The sequence below is a fragment of the Cucumis melo genome, chromosome 10 (assembly GCF_025177605.1).
Source record: "Cucumis melo cultivar AY chromosome 10, USDA_Cmelo_AY_1.0, whole genome shotgun sequence".
NCBI lineage: Eukaryota > Viridiplantae > Streptophyta > Magnoliopsida > Cucurbitales > Cucurbitaceae > Cucumis > Cucumis melo.
Genome location: NC_066866.1, coordinates 8,463,667 through 8,482,189, shown reverse-complemented (window position 1 = coordinate 8,482,189; position 18,523 = coordinate 8,463,667). Strand labels below are relative to the sequence as shown.

At 33.3% G+C, this 18,523-nt stretch overlaps 2 protein-coding genes across 2 annotated transcripts; one reads left to right on the top strand and one right to left on the bottom strand.

Annotated features, from left to right (window-relative positions):
• The first annotated feature begins 16,152 nt into the window (after positions 1 to 16,152).
• On the top strand, positions 16,153 to 17,062 carry LOC103501408 (18.1 kDa class I heat shock protein-like). The gene has a single exon (XM_008464976.3). It carries the CDS (start codon positions 16,404 to 16,406, stop codon positions 16,881 to 16,883), a length of 480 nt encoding a protein of 159 aa, XP_008463198.1. The 5' UTR covers positions 16,153 to 16,403; the 3' UTR covers positions 16,884 to 17,062.
• A 329-nt stretch (positions 17,063 to 17,391) lies between these two features.
• LOC127151121 (class I heat shock protein-like) lies at positions 17,392 to 18,057 on the bottom strand. The gene is given in 2 exon segments (XM_051090507.1): positions 17,392 to 17,728; positions 17,730 to 18,057. Coding segments are annotated over 2 exon segments (435 nt in total). The 5' UTR covers positions 17,921 to 18,057; the 3' UTR covers positions 17,392 to 17,484.
• Positions 18,058 to 18,523: the final 466 nt, after the last annotated feature.

Sequence of the window (18,523 nt, the reverse complement as noted above, 5' to 3'; positions counted from 1 at the left end):
CTTCAAAAATTGATTTGAACTTAAGAACCTACAAGATGCGTGCAAGATGTAAAGAAATAAAAAAAATAACTGGAAGATGTGTGCGGGCCTAAGAGAGTTACTAAACATGCAAAAAATAGATCTACATGGATTAGGATGTGTACCAATTTGATTTTGAAATAAATAGTGGAAGTTTGAAACGTGCGAGATACGTGCGAGATGTGTGCGAGATACGTGGGAGATACGTGCGAGATGTGTGCGAGATACGTGCGAGATAAAGCATGAGGGTCTAAGAGAGTTACTAAACATGCAAAGAATAGCTCTAAATGGATTAGGAGGTGTACCAAGTTGATTTTGAAATAAATAGTGAAAGTTTGGAACGTGCGAGATACGTGCGAGATAGGTGCGAGATAAAAAAAAATACGTGCGAGATAAAAAAAAAACCTTCATTCCTTTTATTCCTATTGCTTACTCCTCCTCTATTTGATCCAACTAAATCTTCATCCTCTAGTTCAATTCATTTTTCACTACCCATTGAACTTTCTAAGAACCTAAAAGCAAACTTTGACTAAACTAATTTACGGCAAATAAGTCCAATTCCAAAAACCAGACAATTACGGATGAAAATAGCACCAAATACCCCAACCAAACATTTACTTACAGCAGATAAATTGAAAATCGGTTAGACATGAAACTCACCCAAATAAGAAAAAACGCTCAAAGTTGATTGAATGGTCTGAATAGGAGCGACGAAATGCACCGGACAACGACCGACGAAGGGCAAGCGACGAAGGGCAAGCGACGAAGGGCAAGCGACGATGGGCAAGCGACGATGGGCAAGCGACGATGGGCAAGCGACGATGGCCGGAGTAGGTTCAGGTGTTCTACGCGAAAGAAAAGAGAAGGGAAAGGGAACTATACGCAAAAGAGAAGGAATCGATCGTGGAGAGAAGGGAAAGCAAACGTGGAAGAGGGAAAGGAAAGGAAGGGCATTTTTGTCCATTCACACCCAAATTGTCCTAAAAGTCTTTCTTTTGAAAACTTGTCCCAAAATTCATTTAAAGCTCTTTTTTTAACCTATTTTTGGCAATTTCCGTTGTATCTTGACTTAAGTGAATATTAATAAAAATTACTCACCAAGGCTGTGTGCGGCCCCCCAAATGTAGGCAACATTGACTGAACTGGGTTACCAAAGTTTCGTGTGTTATTCTCTTCTGCTGTCCCTCAAGTTGTTACAAAAGTTATTTGCTTTAGTATTAACTAAATGTTTAATTGATTATGTCTCTCATTGTTTTTTCAGAAAGATTAAAAAACAACCTAAAAGGATCCATAGAACAAACAATGACATGAACTAAACAACGGACAATATGATCCACAACAGTAGGCAAATGAAAGGTAAAATTGTTGACAACAATCACAATGTTTCAGCCGCCACATTCTTAACCTAGTAAGTCACTTGCCTTTGAATTAAGAGCTTGACGAGCTCCATAAGAGTTTGATTCTACACATATAGGAAGACAAAATTCTTACAACCTCCATACGATAAATGTGGCTTAAGCATTTCAATCAATCATTTTACCTTTTACGCGTCAACATTCGTATCTATAGAAAATTCTTTAGAGTTGTAAGCCACTTACACGTCATCATCCAACTCTTTTCTCTTTCCAAGGAGTAGAAGATCAAAATTTGACTTTTATACTTCAAGCTTACCTATATTAGTCATGTCGATGTGACAATTCGTTCGATGCACGCATGTTACAGTGATAAATTTGTCATTTCTAACATTATACTTTGAAATACAACCATCAACTTAGTGTTAGTATTGATATTGATATATTTGTAAATATAAAATGTTGATGATATTGCTATATATTGACATCAATGTTGTATTAAATATTGATTTCCAATGCTCATAAAAGTGGTTGTAAAACTTATCCATTTATGTCATACCAAATTTTAATTCATCAATGTGTGTCAATACTTCAACTTTTTTTTTTTCCTTTTAATTACAACAAGCAATGATGTTTATTCAAACATAGACATTAATTATCTAGACATTTAAAAAGGTTAGACGTTTTAGAAACTTAATATATATACTTATGCAACAAAAGATTAGAAGAATAAAAAAACTAAAGTAATCTAAATCGACCCATTGATTTTGTTTCATTTTCTAATATTGTGGACATCTCAATTTGTATTAGAAGAAGAAAAAAATAGTATGATTGATATTTTATCGAAAAACTTAATGAAAACGAAAACAAATTGAGGATATATATTCTCTTAATGGTAAATTATAACATTTGACATTTTTAAGTATTTTAATTATTATGGTAAACATACCTTTGATGTTTAGAAAAAAGACAAATTATTATGAAGTGTGAATGTTCTTTTATTTAGAAATATGTCAAGAGAAAAAATAAAAAAAATGTTCCATTTCAATCTATAGAAAAAATAGACTCAATCTTAAATTAAAATTAGCAAAAAGTGTCCATTAAAAAAAAGTGAAAATACAAATAAAAATTCGGAAGGAAATTCATAAAAGTGAGAACCAAACCGATAATAAACTAAACTAAACAACCAATCCATTACTTTTATTATGAGACATTAATTTGAATTGTTTTTATATAAAATCAATTGGTTCAGTTTGATCCTTAGTTGATCTAAAATAGTAAAATCTAAAAAATCTTTCACTCATATTATATACCCATAAAACAACATACGGGATTTGAAAACTAATTTTTGTTGAAAATACAACGAAGTAAGAAGCATAGTAATTATAGCAGAGTAATCAAAATCATAATTTAAATTAAAATATATGTTCAAAACGTATATATTGTGTGGTGCAACAATTTTGACTTTTATACTCATAAACTTACCTATCAATAGCATTGTTCTAAGAATATACTTGATTCACTCTCGTGTTCACTAAGATCCGGGATCTACTATTGTTTTTTGGATATGTCAATATGATCTTAATCAGGTATAGGAATTTGCATCTTAATATTGGACTACTCCTAAGACGATAGATCTCATTCAAAAGTCATTTTAGTCTCACATGACATGTATTACAACCTAATTATACTAAAATGGAGAAAATTTTTATAATATTATACTATCATTCACATTCATAATTTCAAACGTCATCAAATGATATATTTATCTATTATTAATTTATTTTCTAAACCTACACTATTAATAAATATTCCTATCATGATAATTGAGTTAGTTCCAAGTTCTAATGCTTTGATTGCCGTTATTATTCTCAACATGTGAAATTAAAAAAAATAACAACCTTTCTCAAAGTACGTATCCGTCAATTTCTTTTTTAAAAAAGTGACTATTGCAAATATAACAATAATTTCAAGGTATTAACATATATAACAATATCTTTTAAAAAATTACAAATATAACAAAATTTATCAAAACCTATCAAAATCTATCCTATTGCAAATATCGGTAGAAATGTCATTTTGCAAAATCTATCAAAAACTCACAAAACCAGCCCCGAATAGGACAAAAATCCTCTATTAAGCGAAGAAGGGGGAGGGAGTAGGAAGAATTTTCTCCTCGTTTACTAAGTAGGGATGGGGATGGAAAATATATTTCCTGATCTCAACCCTGACCGTCACAACTTTGAATTGAGTGTTGGAGATCGATAGACAGAACATCGATATATGACGATGCTCCAACCATCACAAATAGTGCAGAAGGATTTGTCTCAAAAGTGTTGGTGGAATTGCTGGACATCTAGCAAGATGTGTTAATCTCAACGACTGGTAGCAAAAGTAGAATGTTTGGAAGTAGAAATTGGATGCCTAAAGAATGCTGCCAAGAACTGAAATAGGACGCCTAGATATCTCATCGCCTAGTATTGTCGTCTGGAGCTGGACACATAGAGCTAGAAAACAAGGAAACAAGTATGAATAATGGGGGAGACGAGAGAGATATGAACTCAAAGATGGTTTTCTTATCGTATAAAATGAATGATGATGAAGATCCTAATAGAGTGTTGGATGCTCAATAATAGAGACAAGAAAACATTTGAACAAGCTAAAAGAAATGTTATAAAATGTCAAACAAAAAATGAACAGCTTTGAAGTCGATGCTGAAAATAATATAAAATTGCTGAAAGGTGTTGAAAGTAAAATTGTTTGTTGTGTTAGGATTGATTTAATTTACGGGGTTCTAGTAGATATAGTAAAATCAATTTGCTAAATTAGGCCCATATAGCACAAGCACACTACTTTTAGATTTGCAAAATTGGAAAAATTCAAACCTAACCCACATTTAAAAAATGCAAAATTACAAACCTACATACCCTCTTAAAATTATAAATATTTTCACGCATAACTTGATATGTTGTTAATACATTTGATGCGTTTTTGATACATTTGTTATGCTTTGCTGACACACTCAATGAATTAAATAACACTTGATATACATCATTGGTTTGGTACACTTGATATGTTGTTGATACATTTGTTAGACTTTCCAATACACTCCCAATCAATTAAATACACTTGATGCACTAAGCATACTATGTTTGATGTCTTTTCGATACAGTTGTGGTTTATTTACACACTTGATGTGATTAATACACTTAATAAGTTTGATACACTTTATACATTACTAATATTCAATACTTCATTCATACACTCGATAGGTTTAATACACTTACGCAGTTCGTATGTTTGATACCCTTGTTGTACTATTGGTACACTTTCTTTCTATGTTTACTAATACACGTTATTGATTAAAAAACACTTAATGGTATGCTGATAAACTTAATATACTTTGATATGTATTATATATTTGATACACTAAGTTATATCATTTATATATTTAATAATACTACAATGAACGACATAAAATTTGAAAAAATGAAAACCACGTAGTAAATATATCAACTAACTAATACATATAATATAAGTACATTACAATAGTGTTGAAGATTTTGTCTAAAAGATTTTTGGGAATATCTTTAATTATATATCTTTGATTATGAGATATTCAAAGGATAAAAAATTTTCCATTATTTTAGAAATCTTGTTATTTATCTTCAAAAGAAAAGAAGATTTATACATATAATATATATGTATAAATAGGTTGTTACGGCGTGGTTTTGTGTGCGACGAAAAAACTGAGAAACACAAGTTGAAGAAGATTGTTCACGTCAGAGGTCGTCTGCAGAAGCTACCGGATTCTAAAGGGATTATGATCTTATGTCTATGAGATCGACATGTTGATCTAAGTTGCAATAATTGATGAGTAACGCACGAGACAGTGACTTGTGTGATCACTGAGATCTTTAGAGGGATTTAAAGACATTGTCAAGATATTCACTTATGTGTTCAGGGGGAGCCTGAAGCCAGACATCGTGAAGAAAAGTAATTCAGGGAGAGCCTGGAGTCTGATGTCAAGACACATGTTATTAAGTCATATAATTGAACAGAGTACCATATACTGTATTGATGTATATTGACTCAAGTGAATATTAATAAAGATTACTCATCAGGGCTATGTGCAACTGCCCAGACTTAGGTAATATTGGCCGAACTGAGTTAACAAAGTTTCTTGTGTTATTATCTTATGCTGTCCCTCTAGTTATTACAAAAGTTATTAGCTTTGGTGTGTTTGGAGTGAGGTTTTAGGGGGAAAAAGATTAGAAAATTGGGTCAAACCATGTTTGGGCCAAGGATTATAATAAATGGGGATTAGGGTTATCCTAATCCCTAAATAAATCTATCTTATCCTCTCTTTTACTTTTTTACAACCCTACGTTACCCTATCCAACTAACCCAATCCAAATTCCATTATTATTTTTTAAATTACTACAATCATAACATTTCTCCCAAACACATATTATTATAACACTACTATCATAATCCCTCCTCCAAACACATACTATCATAACACTACATTTTATATTTTTTCCCCTAAACACATATTACCATAACACTACCAATAATAACATTTCCCCCAACATAGATTATTATAATACTAGGATTATCATAATCCTAGGATTATTATAATTCTTTTACTTTATAACTCTTTTCTTCCCCCAAACACACCTTTAGTATTAACTGAAGATTTAATTATCTCATTGTTTTTCCAAATACTAATATACAAAACTGATACAAAGTAGGATAAAAAAGATGAGATAATTAAAAAGGGAAGAAAAAATAAGTTATCGAAGGATAGTTTGAAAATAATAACAAATTTAATATTTTAAAAAGTGAGAATTTTGCAATATTTAAAAGTAAAGTATTTCAAAGAAATTTAAAAAAAGAGAAAAAGAAATGAGATTTAACAAAAGAAAAAGAAAATGAAAGAGAAGAAGGCGTTGAAGAAGGCGTTGAAGAAGGCGAAGAAGAAAAAGACGAATAAGAAGATGATAGAACTAAGGATAGTTTATTATTATTAAAAGAAGATGAATCACAAAAAGAAGAATGCATAAGAACAATTGGAGAATAATGAAAAATTTAAAATAGAAAATATCTTCAACGAATTTCAGTAATTGAAATTTGCCATACTTGAACAGTTTAAAAGGTTACCCATACAACTTTTTTTATTTATTTAAAAATTAAATAAACGTTTAATAAAATAATATCTTTGAGATTTTGGTACTCTTCCAAGTCCAAACTCACAACACAAGGGAGAAGTGTTTAAAGGGTCTTCTGTATGCTAATCGGACATGCCATTTGTAAACATAATATTGATATATATATTCTTTTCCAAAGGATTTTACATCAACAGTTTGAAGCTTTTATATTATATCTATCTCATAATTAGCTACAGAAGCATAATTACTTAAAGAGATGACTTGCTTTTATTGCATTAGTAGAGAACCAAACAAAACTTTCAACCATAAGAGATTTACAAAACACACCAAAATAGAGAGCTTTAGTCAGAGATTTCAATTGACTTAATTTCAGACTTCTTCTCTTCCACTTTAGGTACAGCCACAGTGAGAACACCATTTTCCATACCGGCTTTCACCTCATCCACTTTAGCATTCTCAGGCGGCCTGAACCTCCTCATGAACTTATCACTACTTCGTTCAATTCTATGTCATTTGTCTTTCTTCTCCTCCTGTTCTTTGCTTCTCTCTCCACTGATCTGCAGAACCCTGCCTTCTTCAACAGACTTTGACTTCTTGTTTGTTGATTCTGGGAAGATCAACGGTGAAGATGTGGGCTTAGAAGAAAATTTAGGCAGATCAATTTTTAGATAATATTTCCTTCCTCGATTTTTTCGTATCGTGTAATGACCAAAGGTCCATTTATATACACTTAGTTTCCCTAAAATTTGGGATGAAAAGAATAAAACAAATAAAATATTTCTTCACACAATAAATGCCTAGAGAAAATTGGTACTTTGTTACTGGATAATAGAAAACAGATTTGTGACCTATGATTATTTCTTCCTATAGTGCTGAATTCCTTTATCTTACTGATGAGAAGGATCCAACTATGCATTTCCTTACTGACTAGGCAACCTTCTGATCTTTACCGTCCTCTTTAACATTCCCCCTCAAACGAGAGGGTAGATTAAACAATTTGCAAGTTGATCAACTGAAGGCACACAACGAACTTTCAAAGCACCCTTAAGAACTTGATCCTGAACAAAGTGAACATCAATTTCAATATGCTTCGTGCGAGCATGAAATATAGGATTCATTGCTAAGGCTCCAACACTGATGTTGTCGCACCAAATAATCGGTTTTCAAGATGGACAACTAGTCAACTTCGAGAGTAGTTGTTTCAACCAAATAACTTCAGATGCAACAAGGGCAAGGGTCCGATATTCAAATTCCGTGCTTGAACGAGTAACGACAGTTTGTTTCTTAGATGACCAAGACACTAGGTTGTTACCAATGAATACACAATAGGCTACAATAGACTTACGGTCATCAATGTTTGATTCCTAGTCAGCATCAGAGTATGCAGATCATCACCCTGTTGAAACATCAAATCAAAGAATTTTGTACCACTGAGATACCTGAGAACACGTTTAACCGCTTGCCAGTGAAGATCCGTAGGCTTTTGAAGAAATTGACTTAATTGATTAACAATATAGGCAATGTCGGGTCTTTGTGTTCATAAGGTATTGTAAGGCTCCAATAGTGCTGTGATAAATAAAAGGATCTTCAAGTGGAGTACCACAAAAAATCGATAAATTTTTTCCAACAACACTTGGAGATGGGACTGGTTTTAAACCATTAAGCTGAAGTTTATGAAGAAGGTCACTGACATACTTTTCTTGGTTGAGAATAAAACCAGATTCAATATAGTTTACTAGAAAGCCCAAGAAATAAGTCAACCTTCCCAAATCTTTTAGCGCGAATTGTTTATCCAATGACTTAATCAGAGTGTTAATCAACACAAAGTTATAACCAATCACTAAAATATCATTAACATACACCAGCAACAGAACAACAGAATTAATTCTTCGAAATATAAGGAAAGAGGAATCTGACCAAGAGTTTATAAAGCCCCATTTTAAAAGTTCTTTAGACATGGTAGCATTCCATGCGCGGCGGGCTTGTTTCAACCCATATATAGCTTTATTTAACTTGTACACATAATTTGGATAAAAGTGATTTACATACCCGGGAGGCTGCATCATATAAACATTTTCTTCAAGGTGGCCATTTAAAAATGCATTGTTAAAATCAAGTTGTCTAAGTGGCCATCCATTTGTAACAACGATACTAAGAACAACTATGATTGTTGAAGCTTTAACGACATGGCTGAACGTCTCAAAGAAATCCACACCAAGGTATTGATGAAACCCTTTGGCAACCATTCTGGCTTTGTATCTCAAGATTGAACCATAGGTATGACGTTTAAGTCAAAATACCCATTTACTCCCAACTACATTTTAAGAGGGAGATAGTGGTACCAAGCTCCATGTATTTGCTTTGAGTAAAGCACTATATTCTTCATCCATAGCCTTTTTCCACTGAGGAGTAGCTAAGGCATCTTTGACTTGTGTGGGTTCGATTGTGCTCCAGTCCTTTTTAAGAGATGATGCCTATATTTTGGGTTTAAAAATTCCATCTCTAGCTCATGTAACCATTGGATGGGTGGGTAAATTTTGGTCTTGAGAAGTTTCATCACCAAAAGAAACATTTGGAGGATTAAGGAAGGACGAGGAAGGAGACGAGTTGAGGGAAGCTTCGATGGGTGTGGACTGGTTTGCAGATAAGAATGGGGAAGACTGATTTGTTGATGTAGATTGGGGCGACAGAATGGTGTTTAGGTTATTTTCAGTAAGTTGGATTGTGTTTTGAGGGATGGGATTAGTGGAATTGGATGACGTGTGAGTGAGCTGTAATGGGTTAGAGGATGGGCTTGAAGAATATTGGGCTTGTTGAGGGAAGAAAATCCATTGATCGTAAGAAGGGATGGACAAAAAAAGGAGATGGCATGGGTTGGATATTTGTGGGCCGGGCCAATTCGGTCATGGGAAATAATTTGGAAAATGGAAATTTGCTTTCATTAAATCTCACATGTCTTGAGATAAAAATTTTGCTTGTTTTTCACAAGCACTTGAACCCTTTATGGACTTGGCTTGGGCCAAGAAATACACACTTCTCAGAGTATTGCTCAAATTTATTTGATCGATATGGCCTTAGGCATGGAAAATATGCACAACCGAACACCTTTAATTCAAAAGAATTTAGTTTATGAGCAAATAGCTTTCAATAGGAGACATACCTTGTAAAGTCAGAGTATGCATCCCGTTAATGAGAATGATAGTAGTTAAAAAGGCATCCCACTAATAATTTAATGATATATTTGCTTGGGCTAAAAGAGTGAGCCCAGTTTCTACAACATGCCTATGTTTCCTTTCAACCCTACCATTCTAAACCATGTATAAGGGCAAGAGAAGCGATAACTGATGCCCATTGTTAAACATAACTGTTGTATTTTTATATACTCTCCCCTGTTGTCAGATTGAAAAATTTTAAGTGTTTTATTGAATTGGTTTTTGACATAAGTGATGAAGTGCTTAAAAGCATCAACAACTACACTATTCTGTTTTAGGGAAGACCCCAAACTACCATAGGTCCCACAAAGAAATTGATAACTCGCCCGCCATAGTATGAAGAGTATTAGTCGAAGGACACCAAGTTTCACAACATGGTCGAACAACATCACTATTATGATCATAAGTGTACAAAGAAACTATTACGGCACCATATAAACAAGCACTGTAAAGAAGTCGTGCATTTTGACCAACTACAAGCTCTAGCCACTTCTAATAGCAGTCAGTAAAGCAGAACTCTTCAGGGACCTTGGTCACAACATCCCAACTTGTTTGACCTTCAATTAAACGTTATCCTAGAATGAGAGCTCTGTCAGAATTAGGAGCCTCGTTATGGATAGAAGCCTGTGAGATCCATGCGTTTTTTTCTCAAACAATGGTATCTCCACGGATAATCCAGGAAGAATCGAGTTATGGTCTAGGCGTGGCCAATGATCTGCAAAATGGCAAGCTCATGGCTTCTCCACAAGGAGGCTAATTCCATATTCTCTTGATTAATTTCTATTAGAAAGTATTACAAGGTGTCGAACTCCATACAAGAATCGTTCTGTGAAGTAAACCATTGTTCTGCAAAAGAAGATCACTAGAAGCAAGTTATTGCCGATGACATGGTCTTGGAACAAAGAATATGTGAAAGCAAACTACGCGAAGTAGGGCGTCATGATAGAGTTGCATCGTTTATCATGAACAAACTCTATACATCGATGAAACAGTAGAGTGTCATGATAGAGTTGCGTTGTCTATCATAAACAAACTCTATATGTCGACAAAACAGTAGGACGTCATGATAGAGTTGTATCGTCTATCATGAACAAATCCCAGAAGTTGAAGAAGCAACAGGACGTCGTGATAGAGTTGCATCGTCTATCATGAACAAAGCCCATACGTCGACGAAGCAGTATGTAACATCCCATAAATTTAAGGGATTTATTATGGGTATTACATTAAGAGGAATTCGAAGTTAAGGAATATATTCGGTTGTTTTGTGTTGGATTAATTAAATATATATACATGGGTGTGTATATTTAATTAAAGATTTTGGAGTTTGGGAGAAATTGTTATTAATTAAGACATGAGAGCCAAGTATCCCAAGTTGTTCAAAGATTAGAATTTTTGGGGACCAAAGTTTTATAAAGGAGGGAAGATTGTAATACAACAAAAATTAAGAAAATTGTGGAGTTAATTATCTTAATTTTGTTTAATTAAATTTAATTTATTGGGCGTTATTTTGAAATCATTTAATGAGAATTATTTGATTTATGTGAGAATCGAAATTAATTAAATATTTTTTGGATGAATATTTAATTAATGAAAGGTTTTGGCATGTGGTGTTTGTTGAGTTTTTGATTAAATGGTAGGTTAAGAGAATTAAGTAAAGTTGTGGATTTTTTTGTGTTGTTGAAGTTGGATTAAATTAAATAACTATGGATGTTATTTAATTAAATTGTAGAGTAGAAAGTTTGTTGGAGATTTGATAATTATATATATATATATATATATATAATTATTATATTAAAGGAAAAGATAATTATATTTGTTGAAATATAATTATTTAAGAAGAAGATAATTACTTATTAATTGTTGTGAAAAATAATTAATTACTTTGGAGAAAGATAAATAATAATTAATTATTGTGGAAGATAATTAATTGTTTCGGAGAAAGATAAATAATAATTAATTATTGTGGAAGATAATTAATTATTTTGTAGAAAGATAAATAATAATTAATTATTATAGAAGATAAGTTAATTATTTTGGAGAAAGATAAATAATAATTAATTATTATGGAAGATAATTAGTTATTCTGTAGAAGGTTAAATATTGATTATGGAGTGAAGTTGTTATGGTTGGAAGTTAGAAGTGATTTATTGGAAAAGATTTGTTTGATTAAATTAATTGAGGATTTAAGTTAATTTGAGATTTTGGAGGGAAAAATTGGTTTGGTGGAATTGAATTTAATTGAGTATATATATATATATATATATATATATATTTAATTAATAATTTGGAAAAGTGAAGTTAATTATATGATGGAATATAATTATGTTTGTTTGGAAAAGAAGATAATCCATGAGTAGAGAGATTGTTGATTTGATTGGACAAAAAAGATATATATTTATTTAGAAAAGAGAATAATGGTTTAAATAAATATATATGTTTATTGTAGATTTTGGTGAGAGAAAAATAATAATAATAAAGAAGTATTATTTTTATTATTATTAATGGTTATAAATGCCAAAGATTTTGTGCATTTAAAGCATTTATTGAGGAAAGATAATAAGAATAAAGATATATGTATATTTTTGCTATATATATATATATATCCTAAAAGAAAAATGAAATAATAATAATAAATATTATTATTATTATTTGGGTCTATAAATAGCATTGGAATGCTTAAGTTGAAAAGTAAAGGAAAAAAGGAAAAATGTTCTTCATCTTCTTGTCGCCGCCTCACCAGTTTTAGTTAAGATTGGTCTCTTTGGCGAAGCTTGAAGATTTAAATTGATGATTTTACCACATCAAGGATAAGAGTATTTTTCAACCTCCATCTGAGTAACCTTGGTAAGCCAATGTTTTATTAATTTAATTTCGAATCTATTTGAGGTTTCTTTAAAGGTTTAATTGGCTAATTCTTGAAGATTTAATCTTGAATTTTTCCAATCCAGGTTGAATTGGTTTCAACCCCATTTGTTTGAGAAGTTAATTAATTTGAGAGAATTTTTGGATGTTAGCCAATTGCTACTTTTTTTATTAATTAAAATACTGAGTTTTTTCTTTTATGATTAGGATCAAGTTAATTGGAGAATTTTTATTGTCAGCTATGAAGTACTTTGTTTGGCTAAAATCTCTGGATAAGAGATTCTCCTACTAGACAGTCGAACTGAATTTAAGAGACTGCATATAATTATGATTATGCATTGATGGTAACTAAAATGCATAACTAGATGCTATTGATAATGACTGTCATTTTATGGATGATTGATGATGATGACTGATATTATGTTGATGACTGTTGATGTTGATGATGATGCATGGTATATTGATCACATGATTAAGGACGTTAAGATTAATAATCATGCCATGTTATGATGTTATATTATGATACATGCTATGGATAGGGTGTTCTTTTAACTTTGTCTATTAGAGTTGTATCCACATGGGTGTCCCTCAAGATCACCACATTTTTTATGACTGTGCAGTCCGACGGGATTACCAGTCCATTATGACATTGACATTGACATAGACATGATTACGAGTGATTTGACGGGGTCACTCACAGCTCGATTGTCTTAGTGTTTCCTTCCGGTACACTAAGACCAGATTGTCCTATGTGTTCCTTTTGGTTCACCGAAGACCAGATATATTCTTATGGGATCATAGATTGTACGTGTTCGGGAACGTGCTAGTCAGGGGTATTTCTTTATAGGACTCTAATGGGAAGTTAATAGGCACCTTACGGGACTAGTAGTAGGTCCCTTACTGAGTATATGTTTATACTCACTCTTTCTATGTTTAATATTTCAGGTAAAGGTAAAGGTAAAGGAAAGTTGGCGAGTGACAGAGAAGGATCCGTGGTATGCCATATGGGAACTCAGTTTTGCTTCCGCGTCTTTGTATCAGTATTTCAGTATTATATTTTTAATGAAAATTTAGTTTCCCTCCTTTTAAAAAAGTGTCTACTGTTATTGTTTCTTTTTAGTAATGACCTTAGCTTAGTATTAAGAGTTGGGTCATTATACAGTAGGATGTCATGATAGAGTTCACCGTCTGTCATGAACAAACCTCAGACGTTGACGAAGCAGTAGGGCATCATGATAGGGTTGCATCGTCTATCATGAACAAACCCTAAGAAGTAGCAGGGCGTCATGATAGAGTTGCATCGTCTATCATAAACAAATCCCAAACGTCGACGAAGTAGTAGGGCGTTATGATAGAGTTACATCATCTATCATGAATAAATCTCAGAAGTCGAAGAAGCAACATGACGTCATGATAGAGTTGCATCGTCTATCATGAACAAACCTCATACGTTGACTAAGTAGTAGGGCATCATGATAAAATTGCATCGTCTATCATGAACAAGCCCTAGGCGTTGACGAAGCAGTAGAGCATCATTATAGAGTTGCATCGTCTATCATGAATAAACCTTAGACGTTCGCAGTAAGACATCATGATAGAGTTGCATCGTCTATCATGAACAAATCCCAGACGTTTACGAAGCAGTAAGGCGTCATGATAGAGTTGCATCATCTATTATGAACAAATCCCAGAAGTCGAAGAAGCAACAGGGCGTCATGATAGAGTTGCATCGCCTATCATGAACAAACCTCATATGTCGACGAAGCAGTAGGGCGTCATGATAGAGTTGCATCGTCTATTATGAATAAATCTTAGACGTTGACGAAGCGATATGGTGTCATGATAGAGTTGCATTGTTTATCATGAACAAACCCTAAGAAGCAGTAGGACGTCATGATAGAGTTGCATCGTCTATCATTAACAAATCCCAGACGTTGACGAAGCAATAGGGCGTCATGATAGAGTTGCATCGTCTATCATGAACAAACCCTAAGAAGCAGTAGAACGTCATGATAGAGTTGCACCGTCTATCATTAACAAATCCCAGACGTTGACGAAGCAATAGGACGTCATGATAGAGTTGCCATGACTCCAACTTCTCTTATATTTTCCTCTCTTACAACCCTACATTACCCTACCCATATAGTCCAATCTATATTTTATTATTATTTTTAAAATTACTATAATCATAACTATTTCTCCAAACACATATTATTATAACACTATTATTATAATCCCTCCTCAAACACATACTATCATAACACTACCTTTTATATTCCTTCCTCCAAACACATATTATCATAACTCTTGGATTATCAATTATTATAGTCATTTTCTCCCATAATTCTTTCTCTCCCCCTTAAACTTTTCTCAAATTAAGGATTGACCATATTCAAACCCTTATTTCAAATTTAAATCAAACTCAGGTACTAAATTCATAGTTTGATTAATTTGATATGTCAAATTGAGCAAAAAAAAAAAAAAAAAAAAAGAAAAAACTCGTATTTGAACTTCAAATTTATCTTTTCGACATTCACCCACCCATACACGTGCATAAATCTCGAAAGTGGACATTTGTTGAATAAGAAATTTTAGAACCAATCACAAATTGCCACGTCATTTACTAAAATAATTGTATTTGGGATTAACTATAAATTGACATGCGTCCTAAATTAAATTTAAAGACAAATTGGACAATTCTAATGATGTCACGTGTCTTTATTATGACAATCGAATCAAATTAATTATTTTGGTTCAATTAAATATTATTTACTTAGGCTAAAATTTAATTGAGGCAAAAAATAAGCTTAATTTTGGCTAAAGTTAAATATGACCCAAATACATGTGATTGAGCCCATAGGTCGGTTCATGGACCAACTAGATCAAGTCCATAAAAGCCCAACAGGAAACTCTATAAATAGAGGAGTTCTCGTGGGAAGGAAAATTTTGACTCCAAAAGGTTTAGAGAGAATTCTCCCGGAGAGATATAAGCTTTCTTCCAAGACTCCAACTTCAAAAATATCACGTGTTCCCCTTACATCACGTGCTTTACTTCAAGAACATCACGTGCTCCACTCGCTTCTTCAAATCAAACATAAGCATCAAGCCGAGAGAGAATCAGAGGATCAAATTCTAGAGATCGAACCACATAACATCAAATCAACGTAAATACAACATCAACATAAGTTTAACTCCATGAATCAAATTTCTCCGAAAATCATGTGTGAACACACACGTTATATTATCATTTTTTTTACTATTTTTAGTTAGGGGCAATTATCTTCTTAAACTTCTAAAATAAAAATGGAACAATCATACTTATACAAATTTTAAATTATATCTTAAATTTGTATAATCTAATTTTTATTTATTATTTGTAGATAAACTATTATAATTATTGAAAGCATGAGTGTTTGAGAGTCTAATTACAACATTTTTATAAATTTAAAAGTCTAATTATCATTATCTACAATTTGTAACTATCATATATTCATCCGGTAAAATAATCATAATAAAATAGAAGAAGGAGGCCGGATGAGGTGGGCTCAAGTATTATGGACAAAGTCCACGAAGAAAGTGGTAGAACCTTATAGAAATGGAATAACAAGAAGCTAAAGGAAGATACCAGAAAACCCACGAATCCACTTCCATCTTCTGTTGCTTCCTATTTAAATCCCCTCCAACCCGTCTGTTGATCATCATCCAGAAATCATCCAACACGATAATTCCCAATTCTATAAAACATTCTCTTTCGATCAGATTTACTTCCAACTTCTAATTCAACTACCATGGCTCTCATTCCAAGCATTTTCGGTGGTCGCCGCAGCAACGTCTTCGACCCCTTCTCATTGGACATTTGGGATCCCTTTGAAGGCTTCTCCTTTTCAAACTCATTAGCCAACCTTCCCTCCTCTGCTCGCGAAACCTCTGCTTTCGCCAACACCCGCATCGACTGGAAGGAGACCCCACAAGCCCACATCTTCAAGGCTGATCTTCCCGGAATCAAGAAGGAAGAAGTGAAAGTAGAAGTGGAAGAAGGCAGAGTTTTGCAAATCAGTGGAGAGAGGAGCAAAGAGCAGGAGGAGAAGAATGACAAATGGCATAGAATTGAACGGAGCAGTGGGAAGTTCATGAGGAGATTTAGGCTGCCCGAGAATGCTAAAGTTGAGGAGGTGAAAGCCAACATGGAGAATGGAGTTCTGACTGTGACGGTGCCTAAAATGGAAGAGAAGAAGCCTGAGATCAAGTCCATTGACATCGCTGGTTGAACCTTACAGTGTTCATCCTGAGTACTGAGTTCTGGGTTTTGTCTCTGCCTCTGTTTGTTTAATATACTATGGAAGAATGAGCTGTGCTTATGTGTTTTGTGAATGTTTGTAACTTTGTAAAAACGATAAGTGTTTGGTTGTGTTTAATGAGAATAAATATAATCTAAGTTGTTTCTTAAGTTTCTTTTCTTGCTTTAACACTTAATGAAAGGGGCTAACGTATTCACTTAAAAGGTTTCATCTAATTACCGGTCACCGTCTAGTTGAGATGCAAGCTCTAAAGTTGTAGATTAAAAATTTTGCTAATTGAATAAATTAGACCAACATTGGAAGTGTATTGATGAAAAATACTGAAGATGCTACATAAAAATTTGAATTTGATATCCATACCAGTGAATTAGATACAAAAATTTGAAGTCTTAGTCTTAAGATTGTCTTTAAATTTTATGTACTTAATAATGCACAAAAAATTTGATCAATTAAGTACGTATATAATGGAAACATAACATGATTTAAACATTATGTATTATTAATAATACACAAGGATTGCAATCAATGAAGTACGTATCAATGGAACGTAACATGATTGTAAACATATGTATTAAGAGATTGCAATGGACTTGATTTCAGGCTTTACGCCTTCAATTTTAGGTACAATCACCGTCAAAATTCCGTCCTCCATGCTTGTCTTTATGTCCTCCACTTTGACATTCTTCGGCAATCTGAATCTCCTCAAGAACTTACCACTCCTCCGCTCCACTCTGTGCCACTGTTCGCTCTCCTCCTCTGTCTCTTTCCTTCTCTCACCACTCAACTGCAGAATTTTGGCTTCATTAACATTCATTCACTTCTTCTATTTTCAAACCAGGAAGATTCGCCTTGAAGATGTGAGCATTTGGCGTCTCTTTCCAGTCGATTTGAGTGTCCATGAAAGCAGAGGCTGTTTCTTCAGATGAATCCCAGTTCTCCAATGCGAAGGGGTCGAAGAACACGTTCCTCCGCCGCCTCCCGCCGGTCATTCGTCGAATCAGTGACATGGGTCTTTCTTTAAACCTCCTTCAAACTCTGCTTTGGAGTAAGTTTGGTGGAAATCGAATGAAATTATGGGATGAGTTCGGTTGCTGCTGTTATTTTAAATGTATACGTGTCTCCGTGTTTATCTTGGTAATGGATACCGTCATTGTCCATAACGTGTGATGGACATGAATGGATCTCGTTTTCTTGGAGATAGAAATATCCGATCTAATTTTAAAGCTTACTTCCCTATAAAATGGACAAAAAGAAAAGAAAAAAAAAAAAATAGTGTGATGGCTGCACCTAACCACTATGTACTCTTTACCTTTTAACCACACAAACTAGATTGACTATGGATACTTTGGTACAAAAGTTCGGTACAAAATCAGGATTGAAAATCGATTGAGTTGGTTTATAGTAAAGAAAATTGATAAGCAATGTTTAAGAAGTGAACTGATTGTTAAACTGTGGGTCGATTTTTTGTTAGTCCACGTTTCTCTTTTTTTGCGCTTAATGGCTCATGTGGCTTGGCAACCTTTTTTTACTTCAAATATGGGGAATTGGATGGAATGACCAAATCTAGAGAGTCAGTTAAAATTATAGCAATTTTTTTAGCAAATTCTCTA

Coding starts and splice junctions, on each gene's coding strand:
- LOC103501408 (XM_008464976.3), top strand. CDS start 16,404: ATGGCTCTCATTCCAAGCATTTTCGGTGGTCGCCGCAGCAACGTCTTC.